Source organism: Cololabis saira, chromosome 4 (assembly GCF_033807715.1).
Source record: "Cololabis saira isolate AMF1-May2022 chromosome 4, fColSai1.1, whole genome shotgun sequence".
NCBI classification, from domain to species: domain Eukaryota; kingdom Metazoa; phylum Chordata; class Actinopteri; order Beloniformes; family Belonidae; genus Cololabis; species Cololabis saira.
The window spans coordinates 2,670,001-2,689,194 of NC_084590.1; the positions used below are offsets into that span (position 1 = coordinate 2,670,001).

Here is a 19,194-nt window from a genome sequence, read left to right on the forward strand (position 1 = left end):
GGTCTAGCCTATATACCTGTGAAATAGTTCAAAGAAAATGTGTTTCAAAAGAAAGTGTCTGTTTTAAAAGACAATGCCTCTATTTCAAGATAAAATGTCTTCTTTTAAAGAAAATGTCACTGTTTTGAACTTGTATGTATTGGCATGTTATTGTGATTTCTTTCTGTTGTTAAGGAAGTCCAACAATCTGTTGTCAGAGCTACTTTTTTTGTGTTTTCAGCTCTGCTGTCTTGGCTGTGTAGCGCGCCGAGACATTAAATCAGCATTACATTCACGGAACACAGCCCAATGATAAAACGGCAATAAACTGTTCATTGATTAATTTAATCGAGTCATTTCTTATCGACAATTAATCTAAAATCGATTAATTGTAGACATCCCTACTTGCAACTACCCTAAACTGTGCTAACACTTAGTGTTAAACAAGTATTTGCAGATGTCAAGTTACTTCAAGAAAAATTGTGATAAAGAAACCCAGAATATTTGTGATCAGAGTGTACAGTATGTTACAACTACTCAGGAAAACAGTACTTTAACTTTAACTTCTCCCGTGTCGCAGCTGGTCCCTGAAGAGGACTAACATGGGACATTATTGAATCAATTCAACTTTGGACTTGTCATTGCAACAGCCATATAGCCAGAGCTGGGTAATAACCAGTTACATTTACTCTGTTACATTTACTTGAGTAAGTTTTGGGAAATGTTGTACTTTTAGGAGTAGTTTTGAATCTCTATACTTTGTACTTTTACTTGAGTAGATTTGTGAAGAAGAAACTGTTCCTCTTACTCCGCTACATTAGGCTACGTTGAGCTGTTACTTTTCTTTTATCCCTTTTATCCGCGTACGCGTCAATCTCATGACATCACTGAGTGATTCTTTCGGAAAAATGTTTGTTTTTGCATGTTTTGTCACATTTACACAGACTCAAACACACACAGTTTCTATGAGTTCATGTTTGTTCTAGTTCTGCTGGTTAAAAAAGAAAAGTACAAAGGCTGGACATTTTGTGCTACTTGTGCTTAATTTATTTTTTTGTTCTGTTATTTTATTTATTTTATTATTTATTAAAGTACTTGAATTTACTTTAAGATTATTTCAATTTAAGCTATTTTTTTATTTCTTATTAATTCTAATTTATTTTATTATTTTATTGATTTAATTTGCCTGAACATGATTATTTTGTACTTGTCTGTTTAAATGGTTGTGTTAAAAAAATAAATCAGACGTTACTCAACAGTTACTCAGTACTTGAGTAGTTTTTTCACCAAGTACTTTTTTACTTTCACTCAAGTAATTATTTGGATGACTACTTTTTACTTCTACTTGAGTCATATTATTCTGAAGTAACAGTACTTTTACTTGAGTACAATTTTTGACTCCTCTACCAGCTCTGGCTAAAGCTGCAGATTACAGGGGAAAATATGTATTAACAGGACTAAGATCAATGTTACAACTAGTCTGTGTGTCACAACTAATCTGCAGATTTCTACACAGTATTCCCATTTCTGCAGCTTCAACAAATGGGATGAGCACATTTTTTTAAATATTATTTTATGTCTTTATTTGGAATTTGGAAGTAGTAAATGTTTCATCAAGATATTACAAGATACAGACAGCATTGTTCATTTCATTTCAAACTCAGTCTAGCACACATAAATCCTCCCTGTTTAGAAGTTTTGTATTGTAATGAGATCCCTGTGCTGCATACAGACCACACTGTCAATGTAAAGACAAGTGTCTTTAGTGTGGATGTTTTCCTGCAGCTGGAGCTGGCAGCGAAGCAGCTCCCTCTCTTTCTCCTGAGACTGGACCAGTCCCTCCTGCAGTCTGAGAGCACACGGAGACACAAACACAACCGTTTCTGTCATATTTATGAACACAAACATCCATCAAAACCAGACATGAACGCTGCATTTCAGGGTCAGAGTTTTCTTTTAGTTGTTTGAACACGATCACAATTAATTGATAGTTACCATCTTGTGCTCATAATAGCCTACTGTATTTCCAACAAGTAGAAATTGCTATCATGATATTTAAAATCTTTGTTTTAGTTTTACATACATTCATCTTTACTTTGGTATAGCCCGGGGGTCGGCAAACCGCGGCTCTAGGGCCGCAGCGGCTCTTTAGCGCCGCCCTAGTGGCTCCTGGAGCTTTTTCAAAAATGTTTGACATTTTTTTTTCCTTTTTTTTTCTTTTTTTCCCTTTTTTCTTTTTTTCCTCTTTTTTTCTTCTTTTTTTCTTTTTTCTTTTTTTGTTCTTTTCTTAATTTTTTCCTTTTTTTCTCCTTTTTCTTCCCTTTTCCATACATTTCTGGTTTCCGACCCCTGGTCTAGCCCATGGAAGTCATAGGTCAAACACATATTTTAAATACTTTTAAAATAGGTGCCTGTGAAATAACATGCGCTGTTCTTTGACACGAGAAGTGAGTGTGATCTGAGTGTGATCTGTCCTTACTTGTGGATGTGAGTAGTGAGCTGCTTCAGCTCAGCGAGGAGCCGGCTCTCTGCTGCATCGTGCTCTCTGCCGGGTCTCAACCGGTCCTGGACCAAACTCAAACGATGCTCATTCTCTCTGACGGCCACTTGGAGATCCTCTCTGATGCTCTGCTGGCTCATAATCTCGCTCAGGATCTAAATGGAACAGAGCCGTCACACCAGAATCCACCAATACTGATGCTATTTACATTTTATTTAAGTGTACAAATGCAACTATGGAGTAGTGTGGGGGAGGGGGTCAAAAAAACAGAAAAAAAACGTGGAATTTGAGGAAACCCGAGAGCTAAAACTAGATTTAATCCTCTTTTTTGCCATAATTTCCTAATCTTTTTCTTATTCAATCCTAGTTTTAGTGATTAAGAATAATATGTTCCTCATTGATAGTTTCAACACAACTGACATGCTGAATTTTTAAAAATCACATCACCTCCACACTGTAAGTACTTAAACCATGATCCTTTTGTCTGCCCTTACACGTACAGTATATCTACACTAAAAATGGGCTTTGTAATTTAAAAAAAATCTTGTGCTATGAACAGAATGTTTGCAAAATAACTTTTTATTTCACAAATGCAGATCATTTTCTACACAAACGTGTAAATCAAGTTTTGTCATCCTGTAAACGAAATATGCTTGAATATTCAAGTGCAAACTTTGAAATGATGTGCAAACACTTATTTACAGCTGCAAAATCTTTGACCCTACATTGATCCCACATGTTTATCCCTCACTCTGCTGGTGATGACCTTCTTCAACCAATCAGAGTGCAGACAAACGCCACAGTGACAGAAGCAGATGGAGGATGGTTTGGGTTGGTTTTTTTAAACTACAGCCAGTCTAACCCCACGGGGGAACAGATCGATGGGCGGAACTGCATTTGCAAAATAAGTGTGCCTGAATTGAAATTTGTTTTGAGAAACACAGGAATTTTTTTTTTTAAAGTTGGAAGCTCTTCTGATATGCCCTTTTCTTCTATTAAGATTTTTATTCACTGCTTAATCGATTGTGCATCTCTTACAATGACAGCAAGCTCACCTGAAAAATGGGTATATTACAACTTAAGTCAGGGATCTTTAAATACATTTTTTTTTCAAAACAGTACAAGAGAAGCAAATAGTAAAATAACAAAAATGATGATCATCATCAAGACAACTTATCTAACTGAACAAAGAAACAAGACCATTACTGAGGCTTATTGACCAAAGGAACTGACATTTCAAATTAAGTTAGAAATCATAGTTAGGGCCCGAGCACTGACAGTGCTAGGGCCCTATTGTATCTGTAGGAATTTCTTTTTTTATTCTTTCTTTCTTTCTTTCTTCTTCTGACGAAATGAGGGCCTTTTTGCCTCCCTAAACGTGCCCCAAAAGTCACCCAATTTTGCACGCAAGTCAGGCCTGGTGAAAAATTTGATATTTCATGGTTTGCATTAATGGGCGTGGCCTAACGGCTCAACAGCGCCCACTAGAAAACTTTGTCTCAAGCCCCACAATACGGTTTGACGTACATGCACGACAATCGCTACACACCTGTATCATGGCACAACTTAAAGAAAAGTCTCTTGGGGTCATGGACGAAACCCAACAGGAAGTCGGCCATTTTGAATTAATCGTGTAATTTTGGCGCAATTTATGCCATTTCTTCGGCCGTTAAGGCGGCCCGAACCGTAACGTGCACCCAGGTGTGTTATACATCAAAATGTGCGTCTCCATCCTGCAACGAGGCGCATTACTTTTCTTAGTCAAAAAGTGTTACCGTGGCGACGCTAGACGCCAAAAAGCACACCCCCCCTTCATCTGATTGGTCCATATTTGATAGTTCCTACTTTCTGCCATAACTTTTGAATGGTTGGATATAGAGAGTTGTGGGTGGTGTCATCCCCTAAATGTCCAGGCCTGAAGAATCTACATCAAGCCATTCAAGTTTCCACTGCAGCCTGAACGTGCACAAGGGTGGAGGGACGTTCATCGCTGCTTGCAGCTTTAATTATGCTTGAAACTGTGTATTCATTATAGTTATATGACACTCATATAACACTAATAATAATAAATTATTGTATACTCTATAAAAGAGTTAAAGTTAATGTCTCTTTGCAGAATGTAAATACTTAACTGTTCTATTCAAAATTATATCAGATTCCCGACAAATATTGTGTTGTAGAAATAAATGAATTGTGCCTGTCTATGATTAAGGAGTACCGGTACACCCCCCCCCCCACACTATTCCTTACCTTAGGCAGTTTATCCTCCACCTGGCTCTTGGCAACCTTCATGTCCTGAGCGTTCTGCTGGATGGCTGCTGTTGTAGCCTGGAACTGCTTGTGCATGTCGGCAGCAGTCTGCTCCAGCACGGACTCCACCAGAGCCCGCAGGGACACGGAGCTGCTCTGCTGCTGCTCCGCCTTGGCTAGGTTCATGTACGAGACGTTCTCACTCTGCTCAGGAGTCACTGCCACACTGACACATTCAGAGGAAAACAAAGAGCTGGAACTAAAACATTTTATACACAATTGCACGGCAATAACTCCATCCATAGAGATGAACACCACAATACAGGACTGTCTCAGAAAATTTGAATATTGTGATAAAGTTATTTATTTTCTGTAATGCAATTAAAAGAAATTAAAAGAGTAATTAAGATTAAGATTCCCAGAATATTCTAATTTTTTGAGATAGGATATTTGAGTTTTCTTAAGCTGTAAGCCATGATCAGCAATATTAAAATAATAAAAGGATTGCAATAATAAAAGATTTGAAAAAAGAGAAAGCAAGTATAACTTAAAAGGAACAAAGATTTTTAAAAAAAACAAGATTCAGGACTAAATTGATGGAACGTTGTGTTTCTGTGAAAGGAATCAGTTAATGGAACAATCTGAATAAAGAAAACAAAGAATCCAAATCAAACATTACATTCAAATGAACAATTAAAGCCTGTATGTTAAGTAAATATAATGAAATATGTTAGTTAAGTTTGATTGACATACCCATAGACGGCGGTTATTTTATTTTATTTTAGTTTTTTATTTACTTAGTTGTTGTTTTTTTAATTTGTAATTTATGTCATTTGTGAATTTATTTCTTGGAAAAAGGGGCAGATTAGATAAGATTCTTCTTCTTTCTGCTCCCTTTTCATTCAGAATTTATGAACATTTGTATTTGTATTTGTATTGAATTGAATTGTTTGTTTTATTTTTTGAATGAAATAAAGAATAAAATGAATGAATGAAAATCACAATATTCTCATATTCTGAGACAGTCCTGTACAACAATAAACCATAGCGTCATCTGACAAATGTTAAGTAGGTTTCCCTTGTTTCCCCAAAGTACTAGTGACGTACTGGTGGACAGACATACGTTTGTTTTTGTGAAGAAAATCTAAATAAGGTAGTTCACCTTGGTTGGCCAGCGTTGTTGTGTTCAGACATCTGCAGGTTGTTGGTGTAACGGCTGTTCATTAAGGAGTAATCCACGCCCTGAGCTGTAGATAACTCTTTTAGATCCTGTTCTAAATAGTACTTTGCAGATCGATTCAGTCTGGGGAAGAAAAAACAAAGCTTTGTCCCGAATAACTCCCAACTCTTGTATTTAATATATACGACGGAGTATTAGGGCCAAACTAATACAAAAACAAAAAGGAAATTACGAGAATAAAGTCATAATAATCAGAGAATAAAGTCGTAAAATTACGAGAATAAAGTCGTAATATTTTGAGAATAAAGTTGTAATATTACGAGAATAAAGTCGTAATATTAAATATATTATAAATATATAAATAGAACTTCATAAGATGCTCAATATTCCTCATTTTAACACAGGGAGAAGATGCTCTTCCTGTTAGAGTTCTCATGAATTATATTCTCCTAATATTACGACTTTATTCTTGTAATATTACGACTTTATTCTTGTAATGTTACGACTTTATTCTCCTAATATTACGACTTTATTCTCGTAATATTACGACTTTATTCTCGTAATATTACGACTTTATTCTCATAATATTACGACTTTATTCTCGTAATATTACGACTTTATTCTCGTAATATTACGACTTTATTCTCATAATATTACGACTTTATTCTCATAATATTACGACTTTATTCTCGTAATATTACGACTTTATTCTCGTAATGTTACGACTTTATTCTCGTAATATTACGACTTTATTCTCATAAATTACGACTTTATTCTCGTAATGTTACGACTTTATTCTCATAATATTACGACTTTATTCTCATAAATTACGACTTTATTCTCATAATATTACGACTTTATTCTCGTAATATTACGACTTTATTCTCATAAATTACGACTTTATTCTTGTAACATTACGACTTTATTCTATTACGACTTTATTCTCATAAATTACGACTTTATTCTTGTAACATTACGACTTTATTCTATTACGACTTTATTCTCATAAATTACGACTTTATTCTCGTAATATTACGACTTTATTCTCATAAATTACGACTTTATTCTCGTAATATTACGACTTTATTCTATTACGACTTTATTCTCATAAATTACGACTTTATTCTCGTAATGTTACGACTTTATTCTCATAAATTACGACTTTATTCTCGTAATGTTACGACTTTATTCTCATAAATTACGACTTTATTCTCGTAATATTACGACTTTATTCTATTACGACTTTATTCTCGTAATATTACGACTTTATTCTCGTAATATTACGACTTTATTCTCATAAATTACGACTTTATTCTCGTAATATTACGACTTTATTTTATTACGACTTTATTCTCGTAATATTACGACTTTTTTCTCGTAATATTACGACTTTATTCTATTACGACTTTATTCTCATAAATTACGACTTTATTCTCGTAATATTACGACTTTTTTCTCGTAATATTACGACTTTATTCTATTACGACTTTATTCTCATAATATTACGACTTTTTTCTCGTAATATTACGACTTTATTCTCGTAATATTACGACTTTATTCTATTACGACTTTATTCTCATAATATTACGACTTTTTTCTCGTAATATTACGACTTTATTCTATTACGACTTTATTCTCGTAATATTACGACTTTATTCTCATAAATTACGACTTTATTCTCGTAATATTACGACTTTATTCTATTACGACTTTATTCTCGTAATATTACGACTTTATTCTCATAAATTACGACTTTATTCTCGTAATATTACGACTTTATTTTATTACGACTTTATTCTCGTAATATTACGACTTTATTCTCATAATATTACGACTTTATTCTCGTAATATTACGACTTTTTTCTCGTAATATTACGACTTTATTCTATTACGACTTTATTCTCATAATATTACGACTTTATTCTCGTAATATTACGACTTTATTCTATTACGACTTTTTTCTCGTAATATTACGACTTTATTCTCATAATATTACGACTTTATTCTATTACGACTTTTTTCTCATAATATTACGACTTTATTCTCGTAATATTACGAGAATAAAGTCGTAATATTAAATATATTATAAATATATAAATAGAACTTCATAAGATGCTCAATATTCCTCATTTTAACACAGAGAGAAGATGCTCTTCCTGTTAGAGTTCTCATGAATTATATTCTCATAATATTACGACTTTATTCTCCTAATATTACGACTTTATTCTCATAATATTACGACTTTATTCTCATAAATTACGACTTTATTCTCATAAATTACAACTTTATTCTCATAATATTGCGACTTTTTTCTCGTAATATTACGACTTTATTCTCGTAATATTACGACTTTTTTCTCGTAATATTACGACTTTATTTTATTACGACTTTATTCTCGTAATATTACGACTTTATTCTCATAATATTACGACTTTATTCTATTACGACTTTATTCTCGTAATATTACGACTTTTTTCTCGTAATATTACGACTTTATTCTCATAATATTACGACTTTATTTTATTACGACTTTATTCTCGTAATATTACGACTTTATTCTCATAATATTACGACTTTATTCTATTACGACTTTATTTTCGTAATATTACGACTTTTTTCTCATAATATTACGACTTTATTCTCATAATATTACGACTTTATTCTCGTAATATTACGACTTTATTCTCATAATATTACGACTTTATTCTATTACGACTTTATTCTCGTAATATTATGACTTTATTCTCGTAATATTACGAGAATAAAGTCGTAATATTAAATATATTATAAATATATAAATAGAACTTCATAAGATGCTCAATATTCCTCATTTTAACACAGAGAGAAGATGCTCTTCCTGTTAGAGTTCTCATGAATTATATTCTCATAATATTACGACTTTATTCTCGTAATATTACGACTTTATTCTCGTAATATTACGACTTTATTCTCATAATATTACGAATTTATTCTCATAATATTACGACTTTATTCTCATAATATTACGACTTTATTCTCATAAATTACAACTTTATTCTCATAATATTACGACTTTATTCTCGTAATATTACGACTTTATTCTCGTAATATTACGAGTTTATTCTATTACGACTTTATTCTCGTAATATTACGACTTTATTCTCATAATATTACGACTTTATTCTATTACGACTTTATTCTCGTAATATTACGACTTTATTCTCGTAATATTACGACTTTATTCTCGTAATATTACGACTTTTTTCTCGTAATATTACGACTTTATTCTCATAATATTACGACTTTATTCTATTACGACTTTATTCTCGTAATATTACAACTTTTTTCTCATAATATTACGACTTTATTCTCGTAATATTACGGCTTTATTCTCATAATATTACGACTTTTTTCTCGTAATATTACGACTTTATTCTATTACGACTTTATTCTCATAATATTACGACTTTTTTCTCGTAATATTCCGACTTTATTCTCATAATATTACGACTTTATTCTATTACGACTTTATTCTCGCAACATTAGGACTTTATTCTCGTAATTTCCAATTTTTTTTTGTCTTAGTTAGGCCCTAATATTCCGTCGTAATTATAGGAGTAAAGAAGTGTTGAGTTTTCCTACCGTGTCTGCTCGGTGAGCTGCTGGAGCACCTTCTGCAGAAGGGAGGCCGCCCCCTCCGTCACCTGCCTCTCCTTCAGCAGCTCGCCCTGCGCCGCATCACGCTCACACACGGGACTTTTCCTTCTGCAAGCCACAGCAAAAAGGCCTGTCTTTAGCAAACTCCTCTTTTACACACCACTTTTCTTTCTGAAAGTTACCGTATTTTCTGGACTATAAGCCGCTACTTTTTTCATAGGTTTTCAACCGTGCAGCTTATACAAAGGTGCAGCTATTCTGTGGATTTTTCTTCCACCGCTCGGGGCGCTCTAACCGGAATTAGAATCAAAACTAAGACAAAATAAATGCAAAGAAGAATACGCTACTTCTTCTTTAGCAGATAGAAGTAGAAGCAGATTTCAAACAGATAAATAGATAAATAAATACTGGTTATTTTCTCTTGGTTCTGTCCCGTTTTAATCAGCAAAGTTACTGCCGTGTTAAAAGATACTGTTAGGAAAGATCTATTTAGGTACAAAATGTACATCATTTACAGTTCAGAATCCTTCTGTACATGTAGTAAATATCTAATCTAACAACAGAAATATCTGCGGCTTGCATTTTTTTTTTTTTTTTAATAGAGCGGATGCGGCTTGTATATCGTTTTTAATTATTTTTTTTAAAATAGAGCGGATGGGGCTTATAGTCCAAAAAATACGGGTAATTTTTTTTTTTAAGAAAAAGGAAAAGAAAGAGAAAAACACTAGAGAAGACGGGTATAAAAAGGAAGTGCTTCAAAATCACTGAACAGACTGATCAGCATATGATCATCATCATTTTAGTTAGTATGTATGTAGCAGCTTTTGTGTTAAAAAGGTGAATGTCCCTGAGCTAAAGTTAATTTCCACAATACTTATTGAAGGTAATGAGCTAATAAGAAATTGTGTGTATCTTATAAGCTATATTATTTTATGTTACTTTATTAAGATTTTGGTTCGAATGTATTTTTCCATTTGTGTACTGCAGGTAAAACTTAAAGCAACTTAAGTGTGCAGTTTACAGATATGTTACAGTGAACTGCAGTACTTGAGATGTAAGTCTATACTGGTGTAGTTTGTCTATAAATTCTGTTTCCACAAATGCATTGTTGTAAAATATGATTTCAACTTAACAGTTTGCACAGAAGTGTTGATGTAAAATGTGATTTAAAAAAGGAAGGAAACACCGTATCAGTGGCGTGATCATTTATCCATTTATCATTAATTTATGATCTATGATCTAAACCCTACGATCCACAGTGAGGAAAAACGTATTGAAGATTATGGATTCTGTTAGAGCCAATTTGTATTATTGAATGACAGGTATGTGTGTGTGAATTGTAGTGCCATTTTTGTGCTGCAGGTGGTTTATGGAGCCAGGGAATATGTTTTATAAAGGTGAGGTTTCCCTTTGGCTTGGCATGTTGCAGTTTGGTCTTGTTTTACTGATCTCATGCAAGTTTTATAATATAAGTGCATGTAGTTCGTTGGTGACAAAGGAGCTTTTGTATACCAATAAATACCCCTTTTTTTGAGCATCATAAAGGATGTTTATGGACATTCATTCAAACCACTGACTGACAAGGAGACGCGTCATCTGTTTAAGGTTAATCAGCGTCTCAGTGACTTGTAGGTTTGGTTTGGGTCAAATCCATTCAAGTCACTACAGATTCAAACTTAAAATTCATTGAAAACTGACAGCTGCTAAATGCTGGACACAAAAACGAATGCAAAGTTAAGAATTGTATGCTTTAAATGGTCTAAGATGGTCTCATTTCCATGATGTGCCTGCTTCACCTCTCCTCCAGACAGAGATTGGTGACTCTCAGAGACTCTTTGCTGGCGTTGAGGGCTTTCATCCCTCTGCTATGTAAGGCTGAGAGGACATCAGTCTCCAGAATCATCTGCTCCAGCTTCAGCTCCAACTCCTCCTTCACAAACTGCATCTTTCTGACCTGCTGATCTGAAGAGCAGAGATGAAAATGGTCCATGCCGACAGGGGCGCCACCGGGGGGGTGGGGGGGGTGGCGGGGAATCTCCTTCATCTACTTACCAAGTTGCTGTTTTTCATCATCTTGCATGCGTTTGCATGTTTTGTCAAAATCAGATAAGAGCCTCTTGCACTCTGCCCTGAAGAGCTCAGAGTGGTTCAGTGCTGCCTCAGCGCTGTTCAGATCCCCCCCGCCCTGCTGGGGGCCCGGGGCCCGCTGGGGCCCGCGGCCCGGGAAAGACATGCTCCTCCACTGGCAGGCAGCATGGGGAGGGAAGAGAAGTAAATGGTAAAACAGCAGTCACAGAGTTGAGGGGGGATGAGGGGGGACGGCATCCCCCCCTGAAATAAAACGGTCCAAATCATCCCCCCTGAAATAAAAACGGTCCAAATCATCCCCCCCCTGAAATAAAAACGGTCCAAATCATCCCCCCTGTAAAACCATCCCTCCTTTCCATCTCTTATGTCATTTCATCAATGAATGTGGTTTTACTGATATTTCAACATTTAGAGTCATCACCAGAAAAATAACACCAGAAAAATAACTTATTTGACAATCTGCCAGTGGGACAAGATGTATCTTCTTATTACAAGCAAAAACATCTTTTTCTACTTATTTTAAGTGAAAATCTACTTGAAACAGGTGAAAATTGTTGTTTTTTCCAGTGATGAGTCTTCCAGTTCTGTATTGGCTGAATAAGGCTGGATTTATGGTTCCGCGTTACACCGACGCAGAGGCATACGGCGTTGGTTAAGCGGCGACGCATACCGTACGTTGCGCGTCGCTGCGTAACGCCGTAGGGCTACGCCGTCGTTTTAACGCAGGACCATAAATCAGCCTTAAGAAACAGTGCGTCTCCGCTAACGGTAAGTGCAGGCACGGCCAATCAGAACCCGACCGGTGAGCAAACCAACGATTAAACATTCTTTACAAAGTGATGGATTATGATATTAGCTCGTTTTTTTACTGTTACAATATCATGAATCCAAGCCTTGCCTTTGTTAATCAGCATTAACAGGAATTTTATCACCATTACACAACCTCCTTCAAACTCGAAACTCTTATTCCAGACGTGTTGCCTGCTGTTCCTGGCAGTGTCATAACGTTATCCAAAGCAAAGAAATCGAATAACAAACCAATCAATACTCAATTATAAATAGAGGAAAATAAACAAACATACCTCGTTTTTTACGCCTTAAACACAAAATACACCAGCTACTCCGAATGGTGTCAGACACAACCAAACAAAGAGGTTGCTATAGCAACACGACCACGCCACGGACGAACGCTTCAGTTTTTTGTAACTTTCAATAATGCAAGTTGATTATATGAAAATATATATTCAAATATGGTGTATTTGGATATATATTTTATACGGTTTCGCGGAGTCAAACCCCCCGCGTCGCCCATATATTTATGTTAATGTTTTAATAGTTGCCACCCGTCCCTTGAAATACGGAATATTTACGTAATTGGGAATTAAAAGTTGCGTTCCGTATTGAACCAAAACGGACATATAGTATGCTCTTATCTATTGATGTCATAATATACAGGTGAAGGTCTGAAAATGTGAATATATTGCAAAACTTAATTCATAGTAAATTCAACTAAAGGTGAAACAAATATCTTATTTCCCACTACATTCAAAGTGAGATATTTCAAGCCTTTATTTGTTATAATTTTGATGATTATGGCTCACAGTTTATGAAAACCCCAAATAAAAAATCTCAAAAAATTTGAATATTTTATGAAATCAATAAACAATTCAATCATCAAAATGATAACAAATAAAGATTTAATATAGCTTGCTTTCCATGTAATGAGACTATGTAATATATTAGTTTCACCTTTTAAGTTGAATTATTGAAAGTGAAGAATGAGTGAAGAATATTGTGTAAAAGTTAATTTAACTTTTACACCATATTCTTCACCTTTATTTAGTTTAGTTATTTAGTTTATATTCTACATCTTGGCTGATGGACATACTGTATATGCATAATGTTTTTCATTATTATACATTATTATTTCATTATTTTAGATAATGTCCTTTTTTATTATTCTATTAAATCATCAATTTCATAGGTTAAATGACATATCAGCGTTTTTATTTGAACTTGTTGCAGCACAAAAGCTCCATACATTTAAATGAAAGAGCATTAAAGACGTTGGCTGGCTGGTGAAGATGCCGTTTCGATGCTCACATTTACGAGGAACACCTGAATCGCCCGCGGGTATTGTGAGAGTGGATGGTGCGTTCAGGAACGCCCTCGTTTCCTTTGAGCCAATGGGATGGAGTGTGGGAAACAGGCGTTTTTACGACACACTGCTGCTGCGAGCGTGGACTTCAAACTTAACTCATTTTCGTCTGTCATTCACTCTGAATGAGTTAGAGACAATGTCCGTCCGTGTATTAGAAATCATCTTTTTCTTTTATTTTGCCACTCACATTCCCATCACGTTATTTATCGACTTACAAGCCCTGCTGCCTGGACATGTGTATCCCCAACCGGTAAGTGCTTTAACATGAACGGAGGTGTTTGCAGGGGCGGCTCCAGACGTGTTTCCTAGGGGGGGCCAGATGGGGCCACTTCAATTCTTGGGGTGGACACCAAAACTAAAAGCCATCATTACAGCATTTTATTATACTGTTGTAGTATGTGTTGTAGGCTCAGAAATACTTTTTTTTAACTTTCTAACTTGTCTGCATATATATTAATGGTTAATACCATGTAGGTAAAAACCTAAGGCATATATATATATATTATTTTTGTATTTTTTTTAAATATATATATATATATATATATATATATATATATATATATATATTTATTTATATATTTTTTTATTATTAGGCTCAGAAATACTTAAAGAAACGCCGACTGATATGCATTTGGCCCAAATAATTTGGGATGAAAGGCATAACTGATGATAGAATCTACAGGACTGTCTCAGAAAATTAGAATATTGATTGATAGTGATTTTCTGTAATGCAATTACAAAAACAAAAATGTCATAAATTCTGGATTCATTCCAAATCAACTGAAATATTGCAAGCCTTTTATTATTTTAATATTGCTGATCATGGCTTACAGCTTAAGAAAACTCAAATATCCTATCTCAAAAAATTTGAATATTCTGGGAATCTTAATCTGGTGCCCCCCCCCCGGTGGCACCACTGGCTGTTTGCTCTGAATGGTCTGTTTCCTCACCTGCGACCCCCCCGGTCTCTGTGATCCCCCCAGCTGAAGCAGCTCGTGGGCTGGTACGCTGAGGCGTTCAGGGACCCCCTGCTGCTGGACCCCCCGCACTGGTTCCGCTCCTTCATCCTCTGTGAGGCCGTGCTCCAGACTCCCTTCTTCCCCGTCGCAGCTTACGCTTTCCTCAAAGGTAAGTAACTCCCATGCCCTTGGTATAGAAAAGATTTAAGGATCTTAATACTTTAGTCCCCCTTTAAACAGTTTCAGTCTGAGGAGCTTGTGTTGCGTCCTTTTGCGTCAAAAGCAGTCTAATTAATTTTATCATTATTTCTTCCATGTTGAACACAAGCAGGTTTTTGATGGCAGTAGCTGGAACTCACTCCCTAAAGCCTGAATTAAGGTTCTGCGTCAAATCGATGCCGTGCCTACGCCGTTGCCGTGCCACCGTCGTGAACCTTCGGACTTCTCCGTCACTCCATTTCTCCACGGTGCAGTTCCCCCCGTGACCGCTAATTTGTGATCTTTTCCTGAATGGTTTATCCGACTTTTTCCGGTCACAGTGAATGAAAGAGATAAGGACAACTATTGTGCAAAAAAACAAAACCAAAAAAATCACACATACCCGAAGAAAAGAGGCTGAAAGTTCACGACTGCTTCAAACCGGAAACCGGAAATGGGTTGCTACCAAGCAAACCAATCACAGCCCTCTCGTCTGCGTCTGGTCTGCGTCGCCTCGACACGTAGTTACAATTTCTGGGAGGTGCACGTCAGTGACGGCGTCAGTGACGGCGTCAGTGACGGCGTCAGCGACGGCGTCAGCGCCGGTGTGTGGTCTGCGTCGACGCGTATCCTACGGCGTAGGCACGGCGTCGTTTTGACGCAGAACCAGAACTCGGCCTTTAGGGATGAAGGCATTATAGGACGGAGCTGGAGCTGCAACTACCGTTTTCGTATCGCTTTCATACAGTGTCTTGATAATTTGCAGTTTAAGGCTGAGCCTACCGTTAGTTTTTAAACTGTAAAAAGTAAGGGGAAAAAAAACATGATTTTGAAAAGACGGGGGGACGTGTGTCCCCCTGTTGCGCCGGGGAACTCACGGCGTTTAGCGCAGCAACGGCGTGCTGCCACTCACTCGCTTTATTTTATTGTATACTATTTATATACTTATTCTAACTTTTACTGTGACCACCAAATAATGTGGTTTTCCTGTCCTCCACATCATCTACAACATCTAGGTCTCCGTGAAAGTCAGTGTCACGGTGGCTGGACACCCTCTCATTCATTCTGACGCCAAACAGGCTGCAGGAAGCCACTGCGCATGCTCAGCAGTCTCATTCATATGCATTTATGGGCATTCAGCTGCGCAGCCTTCCAGCTGGTCTGTGATTCATAAAGGAACGTTGCGTGCAAATCTGCGTGCACATGGTTTTATTGATCCGGATTTTTTTTTGCGCCCGGCATTTTCGGCTTTTGAGTGTACGTGCACTTTTAGTATGAATTCTACGGAGTCCATTTTAAATGAGGCCCCTGCTGTTAAAAGTGCTCTGACACATATTAGGGCCCGATTTACTAAGATCCTAAATAAAGAGTACTAAATTGCGTGTGCACTGAAAAAGTTTGCGCGTGCTGTTGTTGTGTGTTTTGCGGGTGATCAACTAAGATTGCGTGCGCAATTGATAACAGGTGCAAACAGCAGTATTTAAATGAGGTGTTGTGCGTCTTACAGTTTGCGAGCGCAGATCTGCGCCATGGAGTCTGGATGGAAAGCAGGATATAGTCGCAAGCGCAAAATGAAATTTGACACGGTGGAGTTACAAATATTAGTGGAAGAGGCAAATAAACACATTCATGAACTACAGCAAAGACATTTAAACATTACCAAAAGAAACGCAATATCGGAGAAAATCTGCGATAGAATAAATGCAGTTATAAGATGAGGTTAAAACAGAGTCGGCGGCAGAACAGATCTAATAAGGGGGCACATAATAACCAGCGATGTAAATGCTTAATATGAGTTTGCCATCAACGATCACAGCAAACCAGTTTCAATTACACAACATACTGCAAAATCTCTTTTTAATACGCACACACACACACAAGTGTATTGTGCACCCAAACTGCAAAAAAACAAAAAACAACGACGTACAGGCCACGTCTCTCCCTCCCTCCCCCGCCCTCTCCATCTCTCTCTCATACAACGCATACACACAAAAATGTGAACGGTGAATCTCCAAATTTAATTTGACGAAATTAGACAGACCCAAACATTCCACATTTGCGTAATAATAAACGCCAAGGCTGGCGCCATGAAGTCAATTAAATGCATGTCTCACCTTTAGAAGAGTTGCACATCTTAATTTTCCTATTTCACCATAGATCACACTTTGGGAAGCCTTCTTTATATTTTAGCGTTATTTCCGCGTAGATAAGAGTGAGTTTGATGCTCCTTAATAAGTTTTGTCCGCGGATCAACATCATATTGTGATTAATAAGCACGGGTTTTAATTAAATGTAATTTACGAAGGATGATTTCACGTTCAATAAGATAAGTAATTAATAAAATACAAAGTTTGGCACAAAGGCTTGGCCTGCTTGTGGGCGAGTGGAGGGCGGCACAATAAAAGAAGGTGGCAAGATATAAGGCGAAGAACTAAAGAAAAAGTGGCCTTTAATAAAACTTGTGCAACCATTTTTAAAATAGCATGCAGCAGAATAAAGACTCTCTCTCTGCGTATTCTTTGATTTTGGATGTCGCCTCCTTGCCACAATAACAGCAGCAGCAGATTAGCACCTTCCTTTCGAACGTATTAAATACAGACGCAATCACAATACGCGCAATTACTTTCAGGCTTGGTAAATCTTATTGCGCGTGGTAAATGGACCAATTTGCATCTTCCCCTCCCAGTATTTAGCAATTTCTGCCGGGTACGCCCCATATTGATTATTCATCAGGGCAAAAGTACTAACTGAATTGCGTGTGCTATTTTGCTCATTTGAGAGGTGCAGTCGTCTTTGCACGCTGTTAGTAGATCAGCTGGCACATTGGTTTGCAGGTGCTGTCAAGTTTGCACACGTTTTTACACACGCAAACCTTTAGTAAATCAGGCCCTTAGTGTATAAAATGAACAACAAGGGTGAGAGCACGCCCCCTGGTGGTGAAAATGTGGAGGAACACATTCTGTCAGATAAAAACCCATTAACTCTCACTCTCTGTGTCCTGTTAATTAAAACGTTTAAAATCCAGCCCACAAGATTTGTACTCAAGTTGAAATGTTCTAAAAGTCTTTGTGTTAAAATGTGCGGCTGGATTGTATTAAAAAGCAGAGGAAAAATCAATAAATAAAAGCCGAGCATGACACCCGCTTCCTTGGAGATGGTTAAAAAGCAAATGAAGAAGAGTGAGTGTAGAATCCTCCACTCCTCTTTTAGGCCTGTAGGCAAATTGCAATTGGTCCAATCCACTCTCTGTATTTTTCAAGATTTCCAGGGCCACGTGTAGATGTTCTACCAAACCGATCTAACGAAACAGATGGAAAGGTGGAAGAACAAGCTTCATGGTGTCTGGATTGTGTTCCTCTGGATTGGACATGGATTGGAAGCTTTGAGTTTATCTGTGGGGGCTCCTAAGATCCAGTAACACGCCATGGAACGCTGGCATGAGCCCCTGAGTGATGTTGTTCCTGTTCTCCTGGCAGGTGGGTGTAGGTGGATCCGGACCCCGGCCCTGGTGTACTCCACACACGTGGCCACCACGCTGGTCCCCATCCTGGCCCACATCCTCCTCCACCAGTTCCCAGGGAGCCCCCACCCCGGCCCCCAGACCCCCCAGGAGCGCTGGCTGCTGGTGGCCGTCTACGCCCCCTACCTGCTGGTGCCGCTGCTGCTGCTGCTCACCATGCTGCTGTCCTCCACCTACAGCGCCCCCAGCAGGCCTGGAGGAGACACGGCCACAGCCAAGAAGAAAAAACACTGATTTACTCCGGATCTGGCGTCTTTATTTCTTTGTTGTGTGAGTCGAGGAGAAACTGCTTTAAATCAGCCAGAATGAGTCATTCTGTTTGAATTAAAATCCTTATTTGTTAGAATAGGCTTTGTGTTTTTGTATCCACGCATTAACATGCTGACATGGAAGTGTAACACGACCAGGACACATCAGGATTGTGGCTGAGAGTTTGGTTCTGTATTTTCGAGCTCTGGGCTGATTTCAAACAGATATGAACATTGAGAGGAGACGGGGGTGGGGGGGGGACTGATGAAGATGGTCAGCATCTTCAATTCAATTCAATTTTCAATTCAATTTTATTTATATAGCGTCTAATACAACAGAGTTGTCTCTAGACGCTTTACAGAGACCCATACCCAGAACATGACCCCCGAGCAGATATTACATAAACAATGGCAGGTAAAAACTCCCCTAGTGGGAGAAAAACCTTAAGCCAAACAGTGGCAAGGAAAAACTCCC

At 37.2% G+C, this 19,194-nt stretch overlaps 2 protein-coding genes across 2 annotated transcripts; one reads left to right on the forward strand and one right to left on the reverse strand.

Annotated features, from left to right (window-relative positions):
• Positions 1-1,668: 1,668 nt before the first annotated feature.
• Positions 1,669-11,778, reverse strand: LOC133442188 (tektin-1-like). Its single transcript, XM_061720137.1, has 7 exons — positions 11,598-11,778; positions 11,342-11,507; positions 9,531-9,653; positions 5,892-6,032; positions 4,730-4,955; positions 2,459-2,634; positions 1,669-1,828 (listed from the first exon to the last, which is right to left on the reverse strand). Exons 1-7 carry the CDS (start codon positions 11,776-11,778, stop codon positions 1,669-1,671), a joined length of 1,173 nt encoding a protein of 390 aa, XP_061576121.1.
• Positions 11,779-13,855: 2,077 nt separating this feature from the next.
• tmem97 (transmembrane protein 97) lies at positions 13,856-18,973 on the forward strand. The gene is made up of 3 exons (XM_061718673.1): positions 13,856-14,044; positions 14,778-14,922; positions 18,428-18,973. The coding sequence occupies exons 1-3, from the start codon at positions 13,931-13,933 to the stop codon at positions 18,703-18,705; spliced, it is 537 nt and encodes a 178-aa protein (XP_061574657.1). The 5' UTR covers positions 13,856-13,930; the 3' UTR covers positions 18,706-18,973.
• The last annotated feature ends 221 nt before the right edge of the window (positions 18,974-19,194 follow it).